This window comes from Staurois parvus, unplaced genomic scaffold (assembly GCF_062004578.1).
Source record: "Staurois parvus isolate SC_StPar_1 unplaced genomic scaffold, SC_StPar_1.0 ptg000765l, whole genome shotgun sequence".
NCBI classification, from domain to species: domain Eukaryota; kingdom Metazoa; phylum Chordata; class Amphibia; order Anura; family Ranidae; genus Staurois; species Staurois parvus.
The window spans coordinates 153664-177285 of record NW_028318561.1 but is presented as its reverse complement, the minus strand read 5'-3'; the positions used below and the strand labels follow the sequence as shown (position 1 = coordinate 177285).

Genomic DNA, 23622 nt, shown 5'->3' with positions numbered 1-23622 from the left:
GAGGAATAGTGTCCCATCATTGGTGTCAGTGGGAGGAATAGTGCCCCATCATTGGTATCAGTGGGAGGAATAGTGCCCCATCATTGGTATCAGTGGGAGGAATAATGCCCTATCATTGGTATCAGTGGGGTGAATAGCGCCCCATCACTGGGGTCGGTGGGAGGAATAGCACCCCCTCGTTGTTGTCATTGGGAAAAATTCTGCCCCTTCATTCTTGTCAGTGGGGGGGTTTCACCCCATTGTTGGTATCAGTGGATGAAAATAGTGCCCCAAGGGCTGGATAAAAGCAAGTAAAGGACCACATCTGGCCGCAGTTTGGAGACCACTGGAATAAGATTCTGAGTTGGGCTACAATGAAGATGAAAATGTTGATGGCGCCGCTGCTATACATTGACTTTAGGGAACTGGATGTACTGAGCCACGAATTGTACGCTTCCATCCTACATACTCACCCTACAGTGATATCAAATATGTTGCTGCCCACAGAGCTGGACACGGCCATGTCTCCCAGGCCCTTCCTTGCCACTATGACACTAGTGATGAGATCCGGGATGGAGGTGCCGGCGGCAAGTATAGTCAGACCCATAATCTCTTCCGAAATGCCAATGGTCTCCCCCACCTGGTCAAAAGACAACACAGATGTCAGCAAGTCTTTTCAGTTCTTAAAAAAATAAGTTCAGACTATATTATAGGAGAGTGAATCCAGGGGACACATGGCCAGGGGGGCCCCATATTCACCGGGTGTTCAGTCCCGCTACATGGACTGGAATCCAGCATGTAGGCAGGTGGAGGGTGCAGGCACCCCGTCTGCTGGCAGCCTGTGAACTCTCCGAGAGGCTGAAAGCTGCTGCAGCTGGAAGGTGTACCGGCGGTGTGAACATTTAGGGCAGGATGTGCCCGGGGACCGGTGTCTGCAATATGAGGCATTCCGAGCAGGGGCGGACTGACAACTCATTGGGCCCCCAGGCAATAGGGGATCATGGGGCTCCTGTGTCCTCGCCCACATTCAAACCACACCCAAAAAAGCCTATGAAAGGTACCAGGGGCATCTCATGGGGCCCCTACTGACCCCGGGCCCTCGGGCAGTGTCCGAATGCCCGAATGGTCAGTCCGCCCCTGATTCCGAGAACTCGCCCCTTGGTACATCCTGCCACACAATACAACCAGAGGGAGAGTCATTCAAGCGGGACAGATGGCAAAACTTGCTTTATCATTGGGCATAGTGTAAAGTCCAGGGCTGGATCTGGGGGGCTGCTGGGGTGGGCTGTGCCCCCCAAATTGTAGTTGTGCCCCCTAGGTCTCTGAGAGTGCATCCGCTGATCCATGAGCCAGTCTGATCAGGGCAATTGATGTAAGGGAGCACTGTGATGCAGACAGTTGATGTAAGGGGGCACTCTGATTGGGACAATCCATGTAAGGGGTCCTTGTGATGGGACTTACCTGATGTAAGGGGGCACTCTGATGGGGACACCTGATGTAAGGGGGCACTCTGATGGGGACACCTGATGTAAGGGGGCACTCTGATGGGAACATTAGATGTAAGAGGGCACTCTAAGGACACCCAATATAAACGAGGACTCTGATGGGGACACCTGATGTAAGGAAGCATTGTGATGGGGACACCTGATAAAAGGGGGCACTCTGATGGGGACACCTGATGTAAGGAAGCATTGTGATGGGGACAGTTGATGTAAGGGGGCACTCTGAGGGGAACACCTGATGTAAGGGACCACTCTGATGGGGACACCTGATGTAAGATGGGACTCTGATGGGGAAAACCGATATAAGAGGGCACTCTGATGAGGATACCCAAAGTAAGCGGGGATTCTGATGGGGACACCTGATGTAAGGGGGCACTCTGTCTGATGGGGACAGTTGATGAAGGGGAGGCACTCTGATGAAGGCACTGTGACGGGCATCCTGATAGAAGGGGGCACTCTGATGGGGATCCTGATGTAAAGGGGGACTCTGATAGGGGACACCTGACATAAGGGGGCACAGGTTCTGTTTAATCACTCTAATCTAATGACAGCCTAATACATACTAGTATCTCCCAGGTTGTGGCACTGTGTTGACATTATGCCCCCTTTTTTTTTCTACTGCACCCCCCCCCCCCCCAGATCATAGAAACTAGATCTGGCCCTGATAAAGCCTCATTCACACGTATGCTCATGTGCTGAGATGCATTTGCCCTCTCAGGATGCACAAGTGTCCCATGTATACGTATGCAGGCAGCCCCATTCCTGTCTACTGGGATGCAGTTGCTGGACGGATGCAGCGGCTGGATGGTCACAGCCGCTGCTCCAAATCTGACATCCATGTAGGGGCACCGGCCTGAATGCGCTCTCTCTGATGTTTCCCTTTCATCTTCTGTAACATCACGTAACTATACAGACCAGGGGCGGACTGACCATTCAAGCACTCAGGCACTGCCCGAGGGCCCAGGGTCAGTAGGGGGCCCCATGAGATGTCCCTGGTACTTTTCAGAGGCTTTTTTGGGTGTGGCTTGAATGTGGGCGAGGACACAGGGGCCCCATGATCCCCTATTGCCCAGGGGCCCCATGAGTTGTCAGTCCGCCCCTGGGATCCTTACTAAGTATATGTTAGTATATAGAACTTTCAGGATGTGTATTTTTCAGAAGGATGGTGCCCCCTGCTGACCGATACAAATAAGTACGTCTCTAAGGTTCACTATATAACAATATCCTGTAATAATGTATCTAATGTCTACAAGTTTAGTAGATGTTCCTTTCACACAGGCTGCCAGGGGATGGTAAAACTAGGCTTGTGCTTTTACCACCCCCTGACTGCCCACCTACAAGTGGATATACTGCCGTTCAAGTGAGTACACCTTGTCATGGCCACGATGCGGAATCGATCCGAATCTCGCTCAATGTTAACCCAAGACACAGAGTTTGACAGGAGGCTCCGCCTCTAAAAGTCTCCCATGTAAGTGAATGGGACCACGCTACACGCATTAGCCAAACGCTATGCAGCCGCAGTGCGGTCCCGCTGTGCATACTTACCATTCGGCAACACAAAAAAAAAAAACAAAAGCAGGCAGACAGAGGCAGCAGTATTGCCTCCTCAGTGCCTGCAAACCTCTTTCATCGTCCTATGAAGATGGAGCCACCATGGATCACTTTTTGGGGGTGGCGATAAGCGCTGCTGCGGGTGTGAAAGGGGCCTGATGGGGGTCAAACACGCTTCAGCTTTTTATTCGATATGCAATTCAATCAAAGCAGTCTCTGATCATCTCCCGTCTCATGTCTGTAGTTTCTGATCATCTCCTGTCTCATGTCTGCATTCTCTGATCATCTCCTGTATCATGTCTGCAGTCTCTGATCATCTCCCGTCTCATGTCTGTAGTTTCTGATCATCTCCTGTCTCATGTCTGCATTCTCTGACCATCTCCTGCATCATGTCTGCAGTCTTTGACCATGTCTTGTACCATGTCTGCAGTCTCTGACCATCTCTTGTATCATGTCTGCAGTCTCTGTCCATCTCTTGTACCATGTCTGCAGTCTCTGTCCATCTCTTGTATCATGTCTGCAGTCTCTGTCCATCTCTTGTATCCTGTCTGCAGTCTCTGATCATCTTTAGTATCATATCTGCAGTCTCTGACCATCTCTTGTATCATGTCTGCAGTCTCTGACCATCTCTTGTATCATGTCTGCAGTCTCTGACCATCTCTTGTACCATTTATGAAGTCTCTGACCCTCTCCTGTATCATGTCTGCAGTCTCTGACTATATCCTGTGGTGTGTCTGCTGTCTCTGGTAATGAATATTCATTGTATTGAACCCGTGTCCCTTTGCTGATGATGCTGACTACAGATCAATTACTCCGATCAGAAAAGATCGGTCAGAGCAGAAATCGACCATTTATTGAGGCGTATATGGCCGCCATGAGAATGCCTTTTTTGGTAGAGATGAGGATAGAATTAAAGATCCGTCCAAAGTCCTAGAACCGGGAATTTACACGGAGAATCTGTACTGACAGCGGCCGACCCGCTAAAATGGAGTCATAATATTGTTACTTGCAATCAGCCGCTCAGCATAAAAACAACGATGAAGCCGACGCGATTTTGTCCATCGAATCCTTCATCCTCATTCCTCTAAACATGGCACCCTGCTGGGCGTACTCACCTGATGCGCCCACCACACCATGAGATATGAGAATATCGCGATCCACATAATCGAGGCCAGAAATGTGAAGCCAAAATACTTCCTCGATTTCTAAAACAAAAAAAAAGATGAAAGGAGTTTTATTTTATATTTATAAAAAAAATTCTGTGATGTTGTCAGTGATGACATCATAGTAACATCGTTACATCCCCCGTATACACAGAGCGGAAGGATCGCAAGCTCTGCGGGTCAGGGTGATGGGTACAGCACTGACCTCCATCCAGGTGGAAAAATGACAGCCACTTCCCCACCAACCAGACTGAGAGCAACCCACATGGAAGAAAAATATATTTGAAATATATTTTTTAAATATTCTTCCCAAATATATTGAAATTTGAAATACTACAATTTTGGCCGTATTCAATATATTTCAATAAATATGTATATATATACACACACTGCATGTTGAAATGTGTTTTTATATATTACAAAATATATGAAAAATATTTTTTAAAACATATTTTTTTAATTATATTCTTCAGATTTTTTTAACATATAAAAAAGTAATTTTTACAGATATTTGCATGTTGAAATGTGTTTTTTATATATTACAAAATATATGAAAAATATTTTTAAAAACATTTTTCTAAAAATGTATTCTTCAGATTTTTTTTAACATATAAGAAAGTAATTTTAACATATATGTTTACATATATTTGCATGGTGAAATGTGTTTTTTATATATTACAAAATATACGAAAAATATTTTTAAAAATATATTTTTTTTAATATATTCTTCAGGTTTTTTTTAACATATAAGAAAGTAATTTTAACATATATTTTTACATATATTTGCATGTTCAAATGTGTTTTTATATATTAAAAAAAAAGAAAAAATATTTTTTAAATATATACAGATTTTTTTTACATATAAAAAAGTAATTTTAACATATATTTTTACATATATTTGCATGTTGAAATTTGTTTTTTATATATTACAAAATATATGAAAAATATTTTTTTAAATATATTCTTGTTTTTTTTAACATATAAAAAAGTTATTTTAACATATATTTTTACATATATTTGCATGTTGAAATGTGTTTTTATATATTACAAAATATATGAACAATTATTTTTTAAATATATTTTTTTAAATATATTCTTCAGATTTTTTTAACATATAAAAAAGTAATTTTAACATATATTTTTACATATATTTGCATGTTGAAATGTGTTTTTTATATATTACAAAATATATGAGAAATATTTTTAAATATATATTTCTTTACATATATTCTACAGATTTTTTTTTAACATATAAAAAAATCATTTTAACATATATTTGCATGTTGAAATTTTATAGATTACAACATATATGAAAATATTTTTAAAAACATATTTTTTTAAATATATTCTTCAGATGTTTTTTTTAACACATAAAAAAGTAATTTTAACATATATTTTTACGTATATTTGTAAATGCATTCCAAAAATGTAGATTTGTATTTTTAAAGACATACAGTATATTTTAAATGTATTTTTCATATATTTTGTAATAAAAACACATTTCAACATACAGTGTGTGTATACATATATATATATATATATATATATCTACATTTTTGGGATGCATTTATAAATATATGTCAAAATATGTTAAAATTACTTTTTTATATGTTAAATAAAATCTGAACAATATATTTTAAAACAATATATTTTTCTAAATATTTTTCATATATTTTGTAATATATAAAAAACGCATTTCAACTAGCAGTATATATATATATTTATTTATTTATATATATATATATATATATATATATTTTTTTTTTTTTTATTTTTTTTTTTTTTTATTTATTTATTTATTTTTAAATATATTGAATATGGCCAAAATTGTAGTATTTCAAATATATGTCAATATGTTTGGGAAGAATATTTTTAAAATATATTTCAAATATATTGTTCTTCCATATGATAACACACAGAACTTTACATCTCTGACCCGAACTTAAAGCAGTATATAACCCCTCACAAACCCAAAATGTAATATATTGCCACTTACCAATCATTAGATGTGGCAGCTGCATTAGTTTTCTTTTTAAGGCTTTTTTCACCTTTTTTAATTTCAGCTGGTGATCTGGCCAGTAGCACACTTCTTGTCTTGTCTCCACTCTGGATGGAGGAGCAATGGAGGCATCTTTGGACAGCACCATTATTAATTTGGGGGAGAGAGGACTGTTAGATGCACAAGCAGATTTAGATGGACTTGACTAAAATTAAAGCTGAACTCCAGATCTCTTTAAGCAATTTCAATAATGTTTTTTTTGGGGGGTTTTTTCCTTTTAGGATAAAGGCTTTACATAAATAAAATCTGACCGTTGTAAACATCCCAAAAACCCCTGTCAGTGGTAAATGGTTTGTCTCCACCCTCTAACTACCACCTTTGCTGGACAGCTTGGTCTGTTAAAGGAAGTTGAAAAATAACAGACTTACTGGCTGGATCATCAGGTGAAAAGAAGTCTAAATAGAAAACAAATGCAGCCACCACAGCTATGAATTTGGTTGGCTGTCCTTTCATACATTTTTTTTTTGGGGGGGGGGGTTAATTCCACTTGAATAAAAACTTCACCCTTTCTATCTAAAATTCAGTTTCAAATCCCTATTAATGGTCCCTGTATGAAAAAAAATACCATCATTGTTATAAGCAATCATAGTGTAAAAAAAAATCCTGATCACCTCCCCAGAGCAGTACAATGTCACCATGGCAACGCTGTACTGCTCCGGTCACAGTATGGAAAAAAAAAATTGTAAGAAAATAAATAAAAGTTTAAAGATTTTTTTTCATACTGTCACCAATCAGCATCCCTGATCACTGCCATCCCAGTCATATGATGACACTGTACTGCTATGGTGACAGTATGTAGAAGAAAATTAGGAAAGAAAATGTTAGAAAAGAAAAAAAAATGTTTTAACCACTTCCAGTCCGGACACTTCCCCCCCCCCCTTCCAGTCCGGACACTCCCCCCCCCCCCTTCCAGTCCGGACACTTCCCCTCCCTTCCAGTCCGGATACTTCCCCCCCCCTTCCAGTCTGGACACTTCCCCCCCCTTCCAGTCCGGACACTCCCCCCCCCTTCCAGTCCGGACACTTTTCCCCCCTTCCAGTCCGGACACTTTCCCCCCCTTCCAGTCCGGACACTTCCCCCCCCCTTCCAGTCCGGAGACTTCCCCCCCCCCCTTCCAGTCCGGAGACTTTCCCCCCCTTCCAGTCCGGACACTTTCACCTCCTTCCAGTCCGGACACTTTCACCCCCTTCCAGTCCGGACACTTTCACCCCCTTCCTGTCCGGACACTTTCACCCCCTTCCTGTCCGGACACTTTCACCCCCTTCCTGTTCGGACATTCCCCCCCCCCTTCCAGTCCGGACACTTTCACCCCCTTCCAGTCCGGACACTTTCCCCCCCTTCCAGTCCGGACACTTTCACCCCCTTCCAGTCCGGACACTTTCACCCCCTTCCTGTCCGGACATTTCCCCCCCCCCCCTTCCAGTCCGGACACTTTCACCCCCTTCCAGTCCGGACACTTTCCCCCCTTCCTGTCCAGACACTTTCCCCCCCTTCCAGTCCGGGCACTTTCACCCCCTTCCAGTCCGGACACTTTCCCCCCCTTCCAGTCCGGGCACTTTCACCCCCTTCCAGTCCGGACACTTTCCCCCCCTTCCAGTCCGGACACTTTCACCCCCTTCCTGTCCAGACACTTTCCCCCCCTTCCAGTCCGGGCACTTTCCCCCCCTTCCAGTCCGGACACTTTCCCCCCCTTCCTGTCCAGACACTTTCCCCCCCTTCCAGTCCGGACACTTTCCCCTCCTTCCAGTCCGGACACTTTCCCCCCCTTCCAGTCCGGACACTTTCACCCCCTTCCAGTCCGGACACTTTTACCCCCTTCCTGTCCGGACACTTTCACCCCCTTCCAGTCCGGACACTTTCACCCCCTTCCTGTCCGGACATTTCCCCCCCCTTCCAGTCCGGACACTTTCACCCCCTTCCAGTCCGGACACTTTCACCCCCTTCCAGTCCGGACACTTTCACCCCCTTCCTGTCCGGACATTTCCCCCCCCCCCTTCCAGTCCGGACACTTTCACCCCCTTCCAGTCCGGACACTTTCCCCCCCTTCCAGTCCGGCACTTTCCCCCCCTTCCAGTCCGGACACTTTCCCCCCCTTCCAGTCCGGACACTTTCCCCCCTTCCAGTCCGGACACTTTCAGCCCCTTCCAGTCCGGACACTTTCCCCCCCCTTCCAGTCCGGACACTTTCACCCCCTTCCAGTCCGGACACTTTCCCCCCCTTCCAGTATGGACACTTTCCTCCCCTTCCAGTCCGGACACTTTCCCCCCCTTCCAGTCCGGACACTTTCCCCCCCTTCCAGTCTGGACACTTTCCCCCCCTTCCAGTCTGGACACTTTCCCCCCCTTCCAGTCCGGACACTTTCACCCCCTTCCTGTCCGGACACTTTCACCCCCTTCCTGTCCGGACACTTTCACCCCCTTCCTGTCCGGACATTTCCCCCCCCCTTCCAGTCCGGACACTTTCACCCCCTTCCAGTCCGGACACTTTCACCCCCTTCCTGTCCGGACATTTCCCCCCCCCCTTCCAGTCCGGACACTTTCACCCCCTTCCTGTCCGGACATTTCCCCCCCCCTTCCAGTCCGGACACTTTCACCCCCTTCCAGTCCGGACACTTTCACCCCCTTCCTGTCCGGACATTTCCCCCCCCCCCTTCCAGTCCGGACACTTTCACCCCCTTCCAGTCCGGACACTTTCCCCCCCTTCCAGTCCGAACACTTTCCCCCCCTTCCAGTCCGGACACTTTCCCCCCCTTCCAGTCCAGACACTTTCCCCCCTTCCAGTCCGGACACTTTCAGCCCCTTCCAGTCCGGACACTTTCCCCCCCCTTCCAGTCCGGACACTTTCACCCCCTTCCAGTCCGGACACTTTCCCCCCCTTCCAGTATGGACACTTTCCTCCCCTTCCAGTCCGGACACTTTCCCCCCCTTCCAGTCCGGACACTTTCCCCCCCTTCCAGTCTGGACACTTTCCCCCCCTTCCAGTCTGGACACTTTCCCCCCCTTCCAGTCCGGACACTTTCACCCCCTTCCTGTCCGGACACTTTCACCCCCTTCCTGTCCGGACACTTTCACCCCCTTCCTGTCCGGACATTTCCCCCCCCCTTCCAGTCCGGACACTTTCACCCCCTTCCAGTCCGGACACTTTCACCCCCTTCCTGTCCGGACATTTCCCCCCCCCCCTTCCAGTCCGGACACTTTCACCCCCTTCCTGTCCGGACATTTCCCCCCCCCTTCCAGTCCGGACACTTTCACCCCCTTCCAGTCCGGACACTTTCACCCCCTTCCTGTCCGGACATTTCCCCCCCCCCTTCCAGTCCGGACACTTTCACCCCCTTCCAGTCCGGACACTTTCCCCCCCTTCCAGTCCGAACACTTTCACCCCCTTCCAGTCCGGACACTTTCCCCCCCTTCCAGTCCAGACACTTTCCCCCCTTCCAGTCCGGACACTTTCACCCCCTTCCAGTCCGGACACTTTCCCCCCCCTTCCAGTCCGGACACTTTCACCCCCTTCCAGTCCGGACACTTTCCTCCGCTTCCAGTCCGGACACTTTCCCCCCCTTCCAGTCCGGACACTTTTCCCCCCTTCCAGTCCGGACACTTTCCCCCCCTTCCAGTCTGGACACTTCCCCCCCCTTCCAGTCCGGACACTTTCACCACCTTCCAGTCCGGACACTTTCCCCCCTTCCTGTCCGGACACTTTCACCCCCTTCCAGTCCGGACACTTTCCCCCCCTTCCAGTCTGGACACTTTCCCCCCCTTCCAGTCCGGACACTTTCCCCCCCTTCCAGTATGGACACTTTCCTCCCCTTCCAGTCCGGACACTTTCCCCCCCTTCCAGTCCGGACACTTTCCCCCCCTTCCAGTCCGGACACTTTCCCCCCCTTCCAGTCCGGACACTTTCCCCCCCTTCCAGTCCGGACACTGTCCCCCCCTTCCAGTCCGGACACTTTCACCCCCTTCCAGTCCGGACACTTTCACCCCCTTCCAGTCCGGACACTTTCCCCCCCTTCCAGTCCGGACACTTTCACCCCCTTCCAGTATGGACACTTTCACCCTCTTCCTGTCCGGACACTTTCACCCTCTTCCTGTCCAGACCAATTTTCGGCTTTCAGCGCTATCACACTTTGAATGACAATTGCGCGGTCATGCAACACTGAACCCATATGAATGTTTTAGCATTTTTTGAGACAGATAAAACTTTATTTTGGTGGTATTTATTCACCACTGGGATTTTTTGTAGCTATATAAATTAAAAAGTCCAAAACTTTTGAAAAAAAGTGTTATTCTTATAAAATTTTGCAAATAAAAAATCTTTCTTCATCAATCTTGGCAAAAATATATTCAGTTATCTTTTTAGTAAAAAAAAAACAAATTAGTTTATAATCAAATATTATAATTAAAAAAAAATGTTTTTTTACATTTTTATTTTACTTTTGGATATTATTCTTTCTTTCTTTCTTTCTTTCTTTCACCCTAGCACCATGGTGACACTGTACTACTTGTGAGGAGTGATAAAGATTTTTTTTTTACACCCATAAAGGCTGTAAAAGCAATCATTTCTCCTTCTCTCTTGAGAAATACTGCGAGAGCTGTGATTGGTCACAGTTTGTCACATGGTACAAGACTGTTGTGAATAGCCCTGTACCATGTGATCTCTGTGATCATTCACAGATTTCACACGTAGTAAGAAATGATGTCAAAAGTGACATCTTGTTTACTACTGCTCATGTGATCACTGATTGGCCAATCACATGATCAGGACCTCACACAGAGGTCCTATACAGCGATTGGTGTTCCGCTGTGCCCTCTGAACACAGCGAGCACCAGATCGCAGTGCTGCGCACACAGGCAGTGAATGCTTCTAAACGTCAACCCGCTTTGGCACTGCTCCTGTCCGGCCGGTTATTGACATGGGCCGGACGGGAAGTGGTTAAATACCACCAAAAGAAAGCTCGATCTGTCTAAAAAAACCCGATAATTTAATACGGTACAGTGTTGCATGACGGAGTAACTGTCATTCAAAGTGTGAGAAAATCTAAAAATTGGTCTGGGCTGGAAGGGGGTGAAAGCGTCCGGTATTGAAGGGGTTAAGAAAAGAAAACTGGTGGCAAAGTACAGAAGATATACTGAAGATTGATTTCTATTGACACGGACACGGCCGGAGTTAGTGGACAGTGGCTCGAAGCACCGGGGATACATTGTGCATGTGAGGAACCTCGTTGTGGGGTGATCAGGGTATTCCAGCTGCTGGATGGGTTTAATGTTTGGGGGAATATCCTAAGCATTGATCTTTTACGTATATCTAGATTAGGGGTCTCCAGACTTTCTAAACAAAATGCCAGTTTACCGTTCTACAGACTTTAGGGGGGCCGGACTGTGGCCATTGAAAGCAGAAAAAGTCCTGGCATCAGTGGGAGTAAACAATGTCCCAACTTTGGTGTCAGTGAGGGGAGTTGTGCCCCATTGTTGGTGTCACTGGGAGGAATTTTGCCCCATCATTGGTGCCATTGGAAGGAATTGTGTCCCATCATTGGTGCCATTGGAAGGAACTGTGTCCCCTGTGTCCCATCATTGCTGCCATTGGAAGGAACTGTGCCCCATCTTTGGTGCCATTGAAAGGAACTGTGTCCCATCTTTGGTGCCATTGAAAAGAATTGTGTCCCATCATTCGTGCCATTGGAAGGAACTGTGTCCTATCATTGGTGCCATTGGAAGGAATTGTGTCCCATCATTGGTGTCAGTGAGAGGAGTTGTGCCCAGGGGCGGACTGACCATTTGGAAACTCGGGCGCTGCCCGGGGTCAGCAGGGGGTCCGATGAGATGCCCCTGGTACCGTTTTCATAGGCTTTTTTGAGTTTGGGCAAGGACACAGGGGCCCCATGATCCCCTATTGCCCGGGGGGCCCCATGAGTTATTAGTCTGCCCTTGGTTCTGCCCCATCGTTGGTGCCATTGGAAGGAACTGTGTCCCAGCATTGGTGTCATTCAGAAGAATTGTGACCCTTTGCTGCTGTCAGTGGGGGAAATTATGTCCCATTGTTGGTGTCAGAGGATGAAATATTGCCCCTAGGGCCAGATAAGAACAAGCAAAGGGTCACATCTGGCCCCGGGCCACAGTTTGGAGACCACTGATCTAGATTGATAGAAATATCTTACCGGGCTTCTAACATCGGGAACGGTTAGCCACAGAGGGAACACAATAGGCAGGAGGAAGAGGTAGGTTATTTGCTTTCTTTTGGTATCTGGCCACTCCAAAGATAACGGTTCATCCACCTCTTCTTCCTCCTCCTCATCCTCCTCACTGTCATCCTCATCACTGTCATCTTCATCATCGCTGTCATCACCACTGCTCCCGGATCCTCCTCCATCGGGTGCGTCTGCTGCTCTCTTCTGTGAAATCAAATATTGTATTAGAAAGTGACCTTCCACATGCCAGCCTAATGCCATTTCATATACAGAGAGCCAAACAGGGGCCCATCCAGCATCCGGAGCCTCCTAGGGCCCAGCTGCTGTGTACAGCTGCTCATAGACATCAACTAGAAGTTGCGGTTGTACGTGGTTATGCACTGGGGGGGGGGTTGCGCAAGGACTAATTCATAGGGGTGTACCTATCAGACGGGCAGCACAGTGGCTAAGTGGTTGGTACTTCCACCTGGCAGTACTCGGGGTCGTTGGTTCGATTGCCAACCACTGCACCACCTGCCTGGAGTTTGCATGTTCTCCCTGTGCCTGTGTGGGTTTTCTCCAGGTACTCCGGTTTCCTCCCACACTCCAAAGACATGCTGGTAGGTTTATTGGCTCCTGTCTAAATTGGCTCCAGTATGAATGTCAGTTAGGGACCTTAGATTGTACGCCCCTTGAGGGTTAGGGACTGATGTGAATGTACAATATATATGTAAATTGACAGCGCTAGGCCTGGACTGGGACAAAAAACAGGCCCAGGCTTTTTTAGATTGAGCAGCCCCTTTTTTTTTTTGTAACGTACCAGGGACCTGACTGGTTGGAAAGTGGTTAATATTGATTAGCCTCCGGGCAAACATTTTCTCGCCACATCCCAAAGTTCCATTACCTTGTTACGCAGGACTTTTGACAGTTCTTTTCTGCTCCCCATGGCTCAGTATCTAGCCTAGTCAGTGCTTCCACGTAAGAGCTAACAAACCCATTGACTATTTATACACTGACACTAATTGCAATTTAAAAAGCCACAGATGTGGGACATGAACCTCTAATTGGCATTGTAACCTGTGTGTGTCGCCTTGTGTGTCTGTACCAAGGCCAAACATTCCAGGGGGCGGAGACTTCTGATTCGGGGGCGGAGACTTCTGATCTGGGCCATTTGGGTGATTTCTGTTATTATGATTTAAAAAGAAGCCAAACAACTATTTGATAATAAATGGCTTCATGTGACCATCATCCTTCAATAAAAGAGCATTTGTTGGCATGATCAGTCATATTTTCAATATCAATGCCAAAATTTCACAATTTCTGCCAGGGGGGTGCAAACTTCTGAGCACAACTGTATATATATATATATATAAAAAAACACCAAATAGCGACAAATTCTGCCACAACAATTGGCAGTTAAGGCAAGACATAAATTACAGCCAGTTCGAGGTTACATGTATCTCGCCTAACCAACATAGAAAGTACAATGCAGAATAGAAAAAAGAGTAGAAAGGAAAATCAAGAGGAGGGTCATCAAGGCACAGAGAGGTACTGAATCCACGGGTTCCATGTGTTATCGAATTTCTTCGAATGATTGCGCAGGACACAGGTAGGTTTGTCATCAACCATAATCCAGTTGATATCTAAAAACAATGGTGTAGCGCTAAGTAAAAACTGACCAAAAGCATCAATAACACATAATGGCATATAAAACATATAGACATAAAAACATATATACATATAAGTGAGCTGTCAAAAACTTAACAAGCTTCACAAGTGACCCCCCAAAGGAATATCCCCAATATGGGGGACCAAATAACTGTGAGATGAGTGATTCCCTTTTAGGGAACACAACTAATATATACAGGTGAAACTTGAAAAATTAGAATATGGTGCAAAAGTTCATTTATTTCAGTGCAGCAACTTAAAAGGTGAAACTAATATATGAGACTCATTACATGCAAAGCAAGATAGTTCAAGCCGTGATTTGTCATCATTGTGATGATTATGGCTTACAGCTCATGAAAACCCCAAATCCACAATCTCAGAAAATGAGAATATTCCATGCAATCAATAAAACACGGATTGTACATAGAACAATATCGGACCTCTGAAAAGTAGAAGCTGCATATGTACTCAGTACTTGGTTTGGGCCCCTTTTGCAGCAATTACTGCCTCAATGCGGCGTGGCATGGAAGCTATCAGCCTGTGGCACTGCTGAGGTGTTATGGAAGACCAGGATGCTTCAATAGCGGCCTTCAGCTTTTCTGCATTGTTCGGTCTCATGTCTCTCATCTTTCTCTATGGGGTTCAGGTCAGGCGAGTTTGCTGGCCAATCAAGCACAGTAATCCCACGGTCATTGAACCAGGTTTTGGTGCTTTTGGCAGTGTGGGAAGGTGCCAAGTCCTGCTGGAAAATGACCTCCTTGGGTAAGCCAGTGACCCCAAAACCCCTGGGCTCTCTCCAATTACCAGGTACTCATATGACGTCAGAGGTGAGCCATTCAGGACTGCTTCCAGATAGTGGATAGCCTAGTTGAACATTGCTGGAGATCAGAGCACGCCTCGGATATCCGTATAGAGAGCCTTCTGTGGACCCGATGATCTTGCGATCCGAGTAGTCTACCTCATTTAAAGTCTTTCAATATGATCCTGTGGTGGAAACCGGCTGTTTATGAGTACCTGGTAATTGGAGAGAGCCCAGGAGTATTGGGGTCACTGGCTTACCCAAGGAGGTCCTATTGGTGACGTGGCAATTTCTACAATTACGTGGGCTTCCCACAAAGCAAGCTGGCCCTTGTGGTCAATGTATGGAGGTGAGGAGGCACTTTGGCCACTTATGGATATCTTCACACAGGGGGTGGCACCATAATCATCCCACGTTTTTACCGATTGAATCCACAAGAGTTTTATTTGCATTTTGCACAACACAAGCTGTTCTAGTGGACTTTCATCCGGCATGAATTGTATATGTGTTGGACACTTGCACTTATATATTGGTATAAAATATACTTGTGAGCCACTGGTGGGTACATATATATATATATATATATATATATATATATATATATATAAACAATATAATATGTCGCAGGCTCCCTTGCTCACCCCCACGTGGTGTGCGTCAACAACAAGAACAATAAATAAATAAATTGGGTGCCGCGCTCTATCAATTGTTTAAAACTGTAATATACCAATCATATATTGATCTAACATTAATATGAATTATCACCATAATTGTGCAAATACAACTTGTGCAAGAGATTTAAAATATATGCAAAAAATGGATAAGTGAATAAATAAACTGATGTATATTCACAAGTGAAAAATAAATCAACACATCCACAGAGATGGAATATTCCAATCGTGACCTTTATCTGTATATATAGAGTCCCATATGCACTAATGCAAAGGTAAACTTCATGTAGGTTCAACAGATAACTGATTTCAATATACTCTCCTCAGGAGCGGTCTGTGATTATATAGCTGAGATGGTATATGATAGCAACTGCTCTGTAAATCTTTGTGAGTAACGGGGTCTCTCCTTCCTCAAAATACTCCTCAGTCCAGTTCTCCTCATATGGATCATGAGGGAAAGAAAGAGATACATAGTGTCTTATCCGAGGTGAAAGACTTTAATGTGCGCTTATATATTAGTTGTGTTCCCTAAAAGGGAATCATGTCACAGTTATTTGGTCCCCCATATTGGGGATATTCCTTTGGGGGGTCACTTGTGAAGCTTGTTAAGTTTGTGACAGCTCACTTATATGTATATATGTTTTATATGCCATTGTGTGTTATTGATGCTTTTGGTCAGTTTTTACACCATTGTTTTTAGATATATATATTACTTTGTGGTTGAAGGAGGGTGTGAGCTGCTTCGGGTATGGGACATCCATTTTAAGCGCAGGAGGTCTCTTATATTCTCATAATCCAGTTGAGTTTCTTTTGAACATAATCAAGCGGAATGACCGATTGCCTCCAATGTCCAGCTAAATTTCTGTGCCAGAAATATATAGGAGATCAATTTATGGGATTTCTTGGGAACATTATCTGGAAATTTGTGAAAGAGCGGCTAGGCAGATTTTAAGCGCAAAATGCCGCAAAAACACAATATACAGTGAAGGAAACACGTATTTGATCCCCTGCTGATTTTGAATGTTCGCCACTCACAAAGAAATGATCGGTCTAAAAATCTAATGTTCGGTGTATTGTAACACTGAGAGACAGAATAGCTACAACAAATTCAGCAGAAATACGTCTAACAAATGATGACTGATCTGCATGTTCATGAGGGAAATAAGGATTTGATCCCCTTCACAAAACATGGCTTAGTACTTGGTGGCAAATCCCTTGTTGGCAATCACAGAGGTCAGACGTTTCCTGGAGTTGGCCCCCAGGTTCGCACACATCTCAGGAGGGATTTTGGCCCACTCCTCTTGGCAGATCCTCTCCAAGTCATTAAGGTTTGGTGGCTGACGTTTGGCAACTCGAACTTTCAGCTCCCTCCACAGATTTTCAGGACCTTAATGTGCTTCTTCTTGAGCCACTCCTTTGTTGCCTTTGACTGTGTGTTTTGGGTCATTGTCATGCTGGAACACCCATCCATGACCCATTTTCAATGCCCTGGCTGAGGGAAGAAGGTTCTCACCCAAGATTTGATGGTACATTGCCCCGTCCATCGTCCCTTTGATGCGGTGCAGTTGTCCTGTCCCCTTAGAAGAAAAACACTTCCAAAGCAGAATGTTTCCACCACCATGTGTGACAGTTGGGATGGTGTTCTTGGGGTCATAGGCAGCATTCCTCCTCCTCCTCCTCCTCCTCCAAACACGGCGAGTTGAGTTGATGCCAAAGAGCTCGATTTTGGTCTCATCTGACCACAACACTTTCCACCAGTCCTCCTCTGCATCATTCAGATGTTCAGTTGCAGACTTCAGACGGGCCTGGACATGTGCTTTCTTGAGCAGAGGGACCTTGCGGGCACTGCAGGATTCAGTCCTTGTCGGCGTAGTGTGGTACCAATTGTTTTCTTGGTGACTGTGGTCCCAGCTGCCTGGAGATCATCGACAAGATCCTCACGTGTAGTTCTGGGATGATTCCTCACTGTTCTCATGATCATTGACACTCCACGAGGTGAGATCTTGCATGGTGCACCAGACCTAGGGAGACTGACAGTAGTTTTGTGTTTCTTCCATTTGCGAATGATTGCACCAACTGTTGTCACCTTCTCACCAAGCTGCTTGGCCATAGTTTGGTAGCCCAGTCCAGCCTTGTGTAGGTCTACAATCTTGTCCCTGACATCCTTGGACAGCTCTTTGGTCTTTGCCATGGTGGAGAGTTTGAAATCTGATGGTTTGATTGCTCCCGTGGACAGGTGTCTTTTATACAGGTAATAAAATGAGATTAGCAGCACTCCCTTTAAGAGACTGCTTCTAATCTCAGCTTGTTACCTGTATGAAAGACACCTGGTAGCCAGAAATCCTGCTGAATGAAAAGGGAACAAATACTTATTTCCCTCATGAACATGCAGATCAGTCATCATTTGTTAGACGCATTTCTGCTGAATTTGTTGTTGCTATTCTGTCTCTCAGTGTTACAATACACCGAACATTCGATTTTTAGACCTATCATCTCTTTGTGAGTGGGCAAACATTCAACGTCAGCAGGGGAGCAAATACGCATTTCCTTCACTGTATGCTTTTCTGCAGCGTTCCCATTGAAGGAACCAAAAACGCAATGACTTGCATTCAAAAAAGTCCCTGACCCTTTCCAAAAAACACACCAGGGTGAAAACGCGGAGATGTGAACCTGTCCCATAGGAAATCATTGTAAATGAACTGTAGTGCGCGTCTGCAAAACGTGGCGGAAAACGCTTAGGTGTGAACCTGGGAATGTAAGGCACACGAAGAGCTGCTTGGCCCCGCCCCTGGCTCCCTCCTCCCTGGCTGTGATTGGCAGAAGCCAGTCTTGTGTAGACGGAGGAGTTTGCTGTAGGTAGGTTGTTGTACGTGTGAAAAATATTTAAAAAAATGTGTGAATAGCCAACGTTTTATCATCAATGTGCTAAAGGGAATTCTTGCCGATCGGGGATGTTATCACGTCTCACCTTTACACTGCATTCCAGTTTTGGACACCAATCCACAAAAAAGAACTAAAAAAAAAAAAAATAATAATAATACCCAGAACTGAGCTTCAAAACCATTGTGAGTGCCAGTCGCAGAGGCCAGAACGAGTTCAGAATCAAACGCACTTACTGGTGTATTTATAAGAAAAAATTCAAAGAAATATTCACACGGGAAATCTGTATTTATATTCGTTCTGTGCAATTCGGCAAAAATGAATGACCTTCAAACCAGAGGTCCCCAACGCCTGGGCCATGGACCGGTGCCTGGTTATCAGGTTCCCCAGGGGCCCCTCTGGCATGAGATATACAGACTTACATCGTGCCAAGCTGGCCCTGACTACTACAGCGATTGTCAGCTTCCCCAGGGGCCCCTCTGGCATGAGATATACAGACTTACATCGTGCCAAGCTGGCCCTGACTACTACAGCGATTGTCAGCTTTCCCAGGGGCCCCTCTGGCATGAGATATACAGACTTACATCGTGCCAAGCTGGCCCTGACTACTACAGCGATTGTCAGCTTCCCCAGGGGCCCCTCTGGTATGAGATATACAGATTGACATCATGCCAAGCTGGCCCTGACTACTACAGCGATTGTCAGCTTCCCCAGGGGCCCCTCTGGCATGAGATATACAGACTTACATCGTGCCAAGCTGGCCCTGACTACTACAGCGATTGTCAGCTTCCCCAGGGGCCCCTCTGGTATGAGATATACAGATTGACATCGTGCCAAGCTGGCCCTGACTACTACAGCGATTGTCAGCTTCCCCAGGGGCCCCTCTGGCATGAGATATACAGACTTACATCGTGCCAAGCTGGCCCTGACCACTACAGCGATTGTCAGCTTCCCCAGGGGCCCCTCTGGCATGAGATATACAGACTTACATCGTGCCAAGCTGGCCCTGACTACTACAGCGATTGTCAGCTTCCCCAGGGGCCCCTCTGGCATGAGATATACAGACTTACATCGTGCCAAGCTGGACCTGACGACTACAGCGATTGTCAGCTTCCCCAGGGGCCCCTCTGGCATGAGATATACAGACTTACATCGTGCCAAGCTGGCCCTGACTACTACAGCGATTGTCAGCTTCCCCAGGGGCCCCTCTGGCATGAGATATACAGACTTACATCGTGCCAAGCTGGACCAATGGAACTGTACAGTACAGAGCCTACCTGGAGCTCAGGTTTAAATGGTCCCACTCCGATCCTGGCCCCATGGCACGGGCTCTAGGACAGGAATTTCGTAAGATGATGCAAAGGTTTGCCATGATACATATTGATTATGTTAGAGATTTTATATGACATATTTAACCCTTTCCCACCCAGCCTTGGTGTCGCTTTAACTGGCATATTACACGCGGGTGGGGAGGGGGGGGGGGGAGGCAGTAGTCACAACTTCATTCCCATTGGCTGCTAATCATTACTAGAGGCTGGGGGATGTCTTTGACACCTTTGTCGCTATGCTGGGAGCGAGCAATGAGCTTGCTCTAAGCAAAGAAACCTTTCACACCCATGGATGCCTACGTGCAAACAAAATAGGCATTACTAAATAAATTGAATAATATTAAATAAAATAATGATAATAAAAAAAGATAATAATAGGAATATTAATAAAAATAATAATTATGCTGTATATTTTAATAATATTATTGATAATATATTGCAATTATATATATGATTATAATATAATAATTGTAATAGTAAAAAATAACAGTCGTAACAATAATGATAGTAGTAATAATAATAATATCATATTAATACAAACTTGCTATAATAATAAGATTAATAACAATAATAATAATACAAAAGTGTAATAATATTATTAATTATAATATATTTGTAATAATACATTAGTATAATAATAATTAGTAATAATTATTACCACTACTACTAATAAAAATATATTGTAATAATATTAATGATAATATTGCAATAATAATACATGGTAATAATATATTGTAATAATATTAATGACAACACTTTGTAATAATAATAATAACAACAAATAATTGTAATAATATTATTGGTAATATTGCAATAATAATAATACAAAATGTTAATATATTGTTATAATATTAATGATAACATTTTGTAATAATAATAATGATAATTAATTGTAATAATATTAATATATTATTAATTATAATAAATTTGTAATAATACATTAGTATAATAGTAATAATAATAAGTAATAATTATTACTACTACTAATAATAATAATAATATATTGTGATAATATTAATGATAACATTTTGTAATAATAATGATCATAATAATTCATTGTAATAATATTAATATAGTATTAATTATAATATATTTGTAATAATACATTAGTATAATAGTAATAATAATAATAATATGTAATAATTATTACTAATAATAATAATAAAAATAATAATAATAATATATTGTAATAATATTAATGATAATATTGCAATAATAATAAATGGTAATAATATATTGTAGTAATATTAATTATAACATTTTGTAATAATAATAATGATAACTCATTATAATAATAATATATTATTAATTAGAATATATTTGTAATAATACATTAATATAATAGCAATAATTATTAGTAACAATTATTACTATTACTACTAATAATAGCAATAATATATAGTAATATTAATAATAATATTGCAATAATAACAATAATAATAATAAATTGTATTAATATATTGTAATAATATTAATGATAACATTTTGTAATAATAACGATAATAATAACTAATTGTAAAAATATTAATATATTATTAATTATATATTTGTAATAATACATTAGCATAATAGTAATAATAATTTCTACTACTACTAATAATAATATATTGTAATAATATTAATGAAAATATTGCAATAATAATAATATTAATAATAAATGGTAACAATATATTGTAATAATATTAATGATAACATTTTGTAATATTGATAATAACTAATTGTAATAATATTATAATAATTATATATTTTGATAATACTACTACTACTGCTACTACTAATATATTTAATAATACTAATGATAATAATATTTCAATAATAATAAATTGTAATAATATATTGTAATAATATTAATGATAAATTATTGTAATATTTATCATATATTGTATATATATTGTATGATGTAAAACGCCCCCTACCTGGGTGTCATCTTTGTCTCCATCATCTTCTTCATCTTTGGATGGCTCAGACCCAGTGGGGGGAGTCACCTGAACATTCACCGTGTTTTGCATCTCCCCGCCATCCTTCTCATCTGCAGAGAAATAGGCAGAGCAGCTCACTGTGAGGTCCTTTACTTCTACTCATGTATACAGAATGTAGGTCCATACCTCCATATCCTCTCACAGTTAATACCCATAATCCTGTTAGCCCCTAAAAACAAATAGTTTGCATTTCTGGTCTACTTCAAGACTATCATGTCAATGCAGGGAGTGCAGTCTAAAGCTCAGCACCACACACATAGTTATATAGTTAGTCTGGCTGAAAAAAGACAAAAGTCCATCCAGTTCAACCATTTAAAAAAAGTTATCCTACACCCACAGTTGATCCAGAGGAAGGCAAAAAAAAAAAAAAGCACGATCCAATTTGCTACTGCTGGGGAAAAAATTCCTTATTGATCCCCCAAGAGGCAATCAGATATTCCCTGGATCAACTTTCCCTATAAATGTTATATCCAGTTATATTCTGTGTATCCAAGAAAGAATCCAGGACTTTCCTACAGCAATCCACTGAGCTGGCCACAACCAACTCTTGAGGGAGTCTATTCCACATTCTCACAGCTCTCACTTTGAAGAAACCTTTCCGTGTTTGGAGATTACATTTCTTCTCCTCCAGACGTAAAGTGTGCCCCCTTGTCCTCTGTGATGACCTCAGGGGGAATAACTACACCGAGTTCACTATATGAACCACTGATGTATTTATACATGGAGATCATACCCCCCTTATGTCACTTTGGGTGGGTGATCATATCCCCCCTTATGTATTATACATGGTGATCATATCCCCCCTTATGTATTATACATGGTGATCATATCCCCCCTTATGTATTATACATGGTGATCATATCCCCCCTTATGTATTATACATGGAGATCATATCCCCCCTTATGTATTATACATGGTGATCATATCCCCCCTTATGTATTATACATGGTGATCATATCCCCCCTTATGTATTATACATGGTGATCATATACTCCCTTATGTATTATACATGGTGATCATATCCCCCCTTATGTATTATACATGGAGATCATATCCCCTCTTATGTATTATACATGGAGATCATATCCCCCCTTATGTATTATACATGGTGATCATATCCCCCCTTATGTATTATACATGGAGATCATATCCCCCCTTATGTATTATACATGGTGATCATATCCCCCCTTATGTATTATACATGGTGATCATATCCCCCCTTATGTATTATACATGGAGATCATATCCCCTCTTATGTATTATACATGGAGATCATATCCCCCCTTATGTATTATACATGGAGATCATATCCCCCCTTATGTATTATACATGGAGATCATACCCCCCCCTTATGTATTATACATGGAGATCATATCCCCCCTTATGTATTATACATGGAGATCATATCCCCCCTTATGTATTATACATGGAGATCATATCCCCCCTTATGTATTATACATGGTGATCATATCCCCCCTTATGTATTATACATGGAGATCATATCCCCCCTTATGTATTATACATGGTGATCATATCCCCCTTATGTATTATATATGGAGATCATATCCCCCTTATGTATTATACATGGAGATCATATCCCCCTTATGTATTATACATGGAGATCATACCCCCCCCTTATGTATTATACATGGAGATCATATCCCCCCCTATGTATTATACATGGAGATCATATCCCCCCTTATGTATTATACATGGAGATCATATCCCCCCTTATGTATTATACATGGAGATCATATCCCCCCTTATGTATTATACATGGTGATCATATCCCCCCTTATGTATTATACATGGAGATCATATCCCCCCTTATGCATTATACATGGAGATCATATCCCCCTTATGTATTATACATGGAGATC

General features: G+C 43.0%; 1 protein-coding gene across 2 annotated transcripts in view; it reads right to left on the bottom strand.

Moving 5' to 3' along the window:
• The window catches only part of LOC149444901 (sodium/potassium/calcium exchanger 1-like), a 138340-nt gene that overhangs the window by 6828 nt on the left and 107890 nt on the right, over positions 1 to 23622 (bottom strand). For both annotated transcript variants that reach the window (XM_089654413.1, XM_089654414.1), the window contains 4 exons: positions 21680 to 21792; positions 12409 to 12642; positions 4148 to 4237; positions 453 to 619 (listed from right to left, as the gene is read on the bottom strand). In XM_089654413.1, coding sequence (XP_089510539.1) covers positions 453 to 619; positions 4148 to 4237; positions 12409 to 12642; positions 21680 to 21792 — 604 coding nt within the window. The remainder of the gene's footprint in view (positions 1 to 452; positions 620 to 4147; positions 4238 to 12408; positions 12643 to 21679; positions 21793 to 23622) is intronic.